Source organism: Bidens hawaiensis, unplaced genomic scaffold (assembly GCF_021521415.1).
Source record: "Bidens hawaiensis isolate Kalapana, Puna unplaced genomic scaffold, B.hawaiensis_p1.1 tig00059278_1, whole genome shotgun sequence".
NCBI lineage: Eukaryota > Viridiplantae > Streptophyta > Magnoliopsida > Asterales > Asteraceae > Bidens > Bidens hawaiensis.
Genome location: NW_027500693.1, coordinates 1,009 through 7,428, shown reverse-complemented (window position 1 = coordinate 7,428; position 6,420 = coordinate 1,009). Strand labels below are relative to the sequence as shown.

The following is a 6,420-nucleotide window of genomic DNA, read 5'->3' as shown; positions in this document are numbered from 1 at the left end:
ATATAGCTTTTTACACTCCATGCGGTTGCCATAGTTTTAATCTTACATTATCTGACATGGCTACCACTTGCACTAAAGCTAGAGGGTTTTTTGGACTCATACAACGAACTTATAATATCTTTGCCAATTCTACTAAGAGGTGGAAAATATTGAAAGACAATATTAAAGGATTGACTCCTAAATCGATGTCCTTCACTCGTTGGGAAAGTCGTGTTGATAGTGTCAAGGCTATTAGATTCCTACTTTCAGATATAAGAGAAGCTTTGCTTGAACTTGCGGAAAAAGATGGTGATATTGCAACTCATAGTGAAGCCGAGGACACTAGCAACAAAAGAAATTGGAGATTTTGGGTTTTTGGTATCAATTGTCTTTGGTATGAAATACTAAACACAGTTAATATGGTGAGCAAAAGGTTGCAATCTAAAGAAATGGTTCTCGATATAGCTATTAAAGAAGTGAAAATTTTGATTAAATTCTTTAAGGATTATAGAGAAGTGGGGTTATCTAAGGCAATTGAAGTAGCTAAGGAAATTGCCATTGAAATGAGTGTTGATCCGGTATTCACTCGAAGGCGGCCAATTCTTAGGAAAAAACATTTTGACGAGACTTCAAGAGAACAAGTAGTTTTATTTTCAGCTAAAGAGGATTTCAAAGTCAATTACTTTTTATCCGTTGTTGATCAAGCAATCGCTTCTCTAGAAACAAGATTTGAGCAATACAACGAGTACGAAAAAGTTTTTGGTTTTTTGTTTCCTAAAAACTTAAAGTAACTAGAAGACAAATATCTTATGTCGTGTTGTATTCTTCTTCAAGATGCATTGAAGTATGGAGAAGCATCCAATATTGATGCAAAGGAACTTTATATGGAGTTGAAGTTGGTGGACACGTATCTACCTAATGAAATTATCACCCCAGTTGATGTGTTAAAATTTGTTAAGAAGGCCGGTCATTATCCTAATGCATTAGTTGCATATAGAGTATTGTTGACGATTCCGGTCACGGTGGCATCTGCGGAAAAAAGTTTTTCGAAATTGAAGTTGTTGAAGTCCTACTTACGATCCACAATGTCTCAAGAAAGACTCATTGGGTTGGCATTGTTAGCTATTGAGAACAAGATGTTAGAAAGTATGGATTATAACGAGTTGATCGAGACCTTTGCTCAGAAGAACTTCAAGATTCGTATAATCAAGTAACTATTTAACATTTTGCTACATTAGTATTGTTTTGTTCAACATTATTACACTTATGGATTTATCGCTATATTATGATTTTTATATATATTTAAGTAAATTTTTTTAGGCCCGTTTTTATAAGTCATGCAAGGTCCACGAAGGTCATTGAGATCACCCAATGACTAGAAGATCAAGAACTGGGTATTTGCTGTTTTTAGGAGGGGGCACCGGTTTCTTGGAAATCAAAGAAACAACCCGTTGTCTCTCGTTGCTCGGCTGAAGCAGAATATCGTGCTATGACAACAACTTTTAGTGAAGTTTTGTGGATGAGATGGCTCATGACTGAGCTTGGCATTGCACCTAACGGGCCAACACCGATGTTTTGTGACAACCTTGCAGCCAAACACATTGCAAATAACCCTGTTTTTCATGAACGAACCAAACATGTCGAGATGGACTGGTACTTTGTCAAAGAAAGGGTAGAGTCTAAAGAAATTTGGCCAGTGCACATTAACACTAAAACACAGATTGCCGACTTACTAACCAACGCCCTTGGGACACAAGAACTTCATTTCTTACTCGACAAGTTAGGCACTTGTGGCCTTCATGCTCCAACTTGAATGGGAGTAATAGATTTATTTTTGTCACATATTGACTTAACAAACTTTGCTCCTTGATTTATGTCGTGATGTTCAGTATTTAATTCATGGAAACAATCTGTGTGTTTTCAACACAAAATAACATAATACCTTTTACCAAACTTATTAGTATAGTCAGCTTCTTAAACCAGCAAACCCTAGAAAAAGATTATATATTGCAAGTATTCTTACATATTTTGTCCCTACCTAGAATTTGTTGCTTCAAAAATCAAACAATACAAGTTCGCTTGACATGTGAGCGGGCTAGGGACAATCCTGTTTATTCAATGAGCAGACCAAGAATCTCAAATACATGTGTGTGTTCCAATATGCCATCTCATGTTTTTGTTATAAAAATAAATTGAAGTCCACTTGTTCCAATATTCAACGAACTACTTATTTGTGTTCACTTTTCAAACACCCATCTATAAGCACTTAACAATTTTCTAAACCAACTACTTATACAGCAAAATTCGTAAACCAACTTATAAAATTCCACAACATCTTTACATACTTAACCATCTCCACATTTTACACATCCTATATATTCATACATTACACATCACCATCTCCAAGAGTTATTAAGGTTTTTTTAGACACCTACAAGCTAGATAAAAAAAAGATAAGGGAGAAAAGTAACACACCTATGCACATGCACATGCATGCCATGCCCTTACACATAATTCAGTCTTATATGTTACAAGCAATCACAACGTTCTTGATCATCTTGTAAAATGACTTTTAGGCGAAAAAAGCCTGCGCGGCGAGAACATGCCCATGTACCTCGGCGAAGCAAGCCCGTCAATTGTCCTATAGTTCGGCATTAAGTAACCTTCACGCTCGGGCGTCATTTTGATCCCGTTAAACGTCCCGTATTTCTTCAATTTCCCAATCCACGACGTTTTCTTAAGGGAGTTTTGATGAGCTCCGGTCATCTTCTCACTCATATACTCCTTGATTGCTTGCACACCTCTCTCAACCACGGCTGGTGGCGGAGACACTAGTGGGTTCCCCTCGACACTGAGCTTCTGGAGCCTTTTCAAGCAGCCGATGGAGTCCGGTAAGGCGGTTATTTTGTTGTAACTTATGTCAAGTTCCACAAGGGAGATTAGGAGGCCAATGGAGTATGGCAATTTGTCAAGATATTGGAAGTTTTGGCTGACATTAAGTACTTCAAGGTTGATAAGGTTTTCAAGGTCGTTGGGGAGCGATCGGAGGCGGTTGAGACGGACGTCAAGGTGGCGGAGATTGGTGAGATGAGAGGTGGATGATGGGAGGAAGATGAGTTTGTTGGAGTTGACCGAAAGCTTCTTGATGTTGACCAGCTCAAATCCGATGGTGTCCGGTAGTGTTGTCAGCTGATTGAAATTTGCATTCAAATCTTCCAGAGCCCTGAAATTTAATTGCATGTAAATGTTTTACGTGAATAATTATACCTTCCCTCACTTCCATGAACATTGAATAAACTTTTACGTCATATGCTAACATTTAAATTTAACAAATATATAACAAAAACTTGTGTATAATAAATACAATCTTATTAGTCTTTTATATTAATGAAAATAACAAAGAAAAAAAATTAAAGGTGACAAAAAAATATCTTCAGAAATTAAGATATTTATAATAAAAATAAATATATTATTATTGAATTAGCAAAAAATTATTTAAAAGTAGAAAGAAATATATGTGAGTGGACAACAAGTTAAATCTGGAAAACAATTTAAAACATTCAAGTTTGGTCAAACTCAATATTTTTTTCTATTTTAATATTATATCGAAGGAGCCCTTTTCCTCGTCCGTTTCAAAATTAAGTTTTATGAAGATATTTAAAACATGTTTAAGGATAATATTATAGTAAGTCATGAGCTGTTAACCGTTTGTTTAGAGTGTCATCATCAATTTTTTATTCATTGCCCTACAAGACTTTAATGGTTATTACATGATTCCATTAATAGATACATACGCAAAAATTTAATAGAACATGTTCTAGAGACTGGTTTTCTGATCTTATATGATAATTTGTAATCTGAAACTCGACTTATAATTTTAACACTGTGCATATATGGAACTCATTTAATACTTTCAAAAGTTTATAATGAATGAAAGTTGCATGTTGTATTTATCTGAAAAGAGATCAATATTTATAAGTAGTTGAAAATTTACTTGCCAAAAGGGCATTTTGCAATTTTGGTGTGTTACAAGGTACTGCTTCCCTTAGATGTCATTGTCAAGCATTCAAGTCATGTTTTAAACATTGATGTAATATTATTACTTGTAGATTGGATTTTTTTAAAAGAAAAAAAGAGTTTAAAACCTTACTTTTAAAAGTTATTTAAAACAAAATTTGTATCAAATTCATTGGAAAAATTAATTAATTATAGGATGATAACAAAAATTACCTTTTTAATGTAAAAGCGCCATATCCAATCATTTAATTAAAACATAATTTGATATGATCGACGGTCTTTTTGTAATCTAAACCAGATTAGCATGTACATAAAAGTTTTAATATTAATCACAAATTTATTTTCGCTCATTTGATAAACTAATATTATAGGATGATATAAAAAAAATGGTAAAAATATAGTCCAACCAAGTATTAATAAAAGCATATACAACATTAATTATAAAACGTATTTTGATATGGTGATCTTTTTGTACCTACACCAGATCAGCAAGTACGGAAAACTTTTAATAGTATTCACGAGGTTTAGTAGAAAATTCATTTAGAAAGAAACAAATTAGGTATTTTAATAATTAAAAGCATTTAAATCCATTAATTTTGTATAAAAAAGAGAGACGGTTCAATTAAATTAAATTAAATTAAAGAAGAACTGAGGAAGAAGAATTAAGAAATTAACCTGCAATTTTCAATAGTTTTGGGGAGTGACTCAAGATGATTGCCAGAAACATTAAGAGTCTTGAGCTTTGACAAACAACCAACTGAATTTGGTAGAGTTTTTAGTTGATTTGAATGAACATCCAACACCACCATATTTAACAATCGCGCTGCTAACGACTCCGGTATCACCTGTAAATTGATAAGTTGCATATATATGATCTAACTTGAAACACATAATATATTATAACTTTATAGGAGCAAACAAAAAAAAAACATTTATATATATAAACATGATTTGAATACCTGGAGGTTGTTATTGGATATATCCAAAACATGAATGATGGCTAAATTATAATTAGATGAGATGGGGAGGGTGTCTAAAGACATGGCACTCAAATCCACAACCTCATGCATTTCTGCATGCTCTTCTGCACCCATGGTTTTCTGGGAAGATGATGATAAAGGCTTTCTTCTTGACTTTGAATAGTCAGCCTTCATCATCATCATCTGCTCTCCATTCATCATCATCTTTATTTATTAGCTTATCTTTCCAACACAAACATATATATATGTATATAAATGTTTAGATATATAAATAAAACATCTATGGCTATGGGTAGAGTACACCAATTTTCAAGATTAATTAAAGGCACCCAATTTGTGGTTGTTATGACGATTCGGATGTGAATTTAAGGGGATGAATGGAAGGGAAAAGGAGAAATTAGAGTGGAAATTGAAAGAGAGACATTTGACTTTTGTGTTCAAGAAAACGAAAATGAAATTGAAATTGAAATTGAAATTGAAATTGAAATTGAAATGAAGAAAGAGATGTACGGAGGAGGAGGAGGAGGAGGAGGAGGAGGAGGAGGATAAGAATCGGTTTATTTATTTATTTAGTAGGTGGAAAAGTACAATAGGCCGTATATTAAGTAATCATAATCAAATGGTTGACCTTTATACACATCACATTTTCAATAACGTATTTGAGGAAAATACTTTTTTCAAATAATTTATGAGTTTAATGTTTATGACATGTATACATGTTGGTTTGGCTCGATCTTTTAAATTCTTAGGGTGGTTTTGGGTGTTCCACAAATTCGCGTAAAATAGACACGAGTTGGATCGGAAAATTGTCTATGTGGCTAGGGTACTATGGTCGTCAGATTGATTTTTCGGTAATGAACCTAGAGATGAAGCCAAGAATTTTTATAATCAAAGATTGAATTTTGAATCTTGGGCATTTTAGGGTAAAAAGATGGTATCGCCGTCCTCATATGCAAGTGCTCTTATGTAGTTTGAGATTCAAATAAGGTCTCATATCATTAGATGGCAGTGGCGAAGCTTAGACGAGTTTGTCGGGAGACCGAACTCAAACTGTATTAAAAAAAAATCAATAAATGATGGCCGTCGGGCTCAAATTTTCAGTCAAAATAGGTAAATTTGCATTACGTATACAAAATTTTTGGACGAAAACATGTAAACTTACACTATTACGCAAAAAAAAACAAAAAACAAGGGGGGCCCGGGGTAAGCTTCACGATTGTTAGATGGTAAGTTAACATCATATCATTAGATAGTGGCTGTGGTAGCAAAGTAAGAGCATTCATACTTAATCCGCTTTTCTCAACCCATCTTCGTATTCTAACAAAATAGCTTAAAAATACTCAATCCCTATTCTCAACCCATCTTCATATTCTAACGAAATAGCTTAAAAATTCACTCTATCTCATCCTTCTTCCCAATACCATAACCCATTGGTGGGGCCACA

General features: G+C 33.9%; 1 protein-coding gene across 1 annotated transcript; it reads right to left on the bottom strand.

Moving 5' to 3' along the window:
- Positions 1–2,461: 2,461 nt before the first annotated feature.
- Positions 2,462–5,180, bottom strand: LOC143602644 (plant intracellular Ras-group-related LRR protein 6-like). The gene is made up of 3 exons (XM_077079681.1): positions 4,956–5,180; positions 4,672–4,841; positions 2,462–3,202 (listed from the first exon to the last, which is right to left on the bottom strand). The coding sequence occupies exons 1-3, from the start codon at positions 5,178–5,180 to the stop codon at positions 2,533–2,535; spliced, it is 1,065 nt and encodes a 354-aa protein (XP_076935796.1). The 3' UTR covers positions 2,462–2,532.
- Between the last annotated feature and the right edge of the window lie 1,240 nt (positions 5,181–6,420).

Bases quoted from the DNA above. Each gene is read 5' to 3' on its own strand.
- LOC143602644 (XM_077079681.1), bottom strand. From the start codon at position 5,180: ATGATGATGAATGGAGAGCAGATGATGATGATGAAGGCTGACTATTCA. The intron at 4,842-4,955 runs GTATTCAAATCA...ATCAATTTACAG, and splicing joins TATCCAATAACAACCTCCAG to GTGATACCGGAGTCGTTAGC. The intron at 3,203-4,671 runs GTTAATTTCTTA...ATTAAATTTCAG, and splicing joins AAAACTATTGAAAATTGCAG to GGCTCTGGAAGATTTGAATG.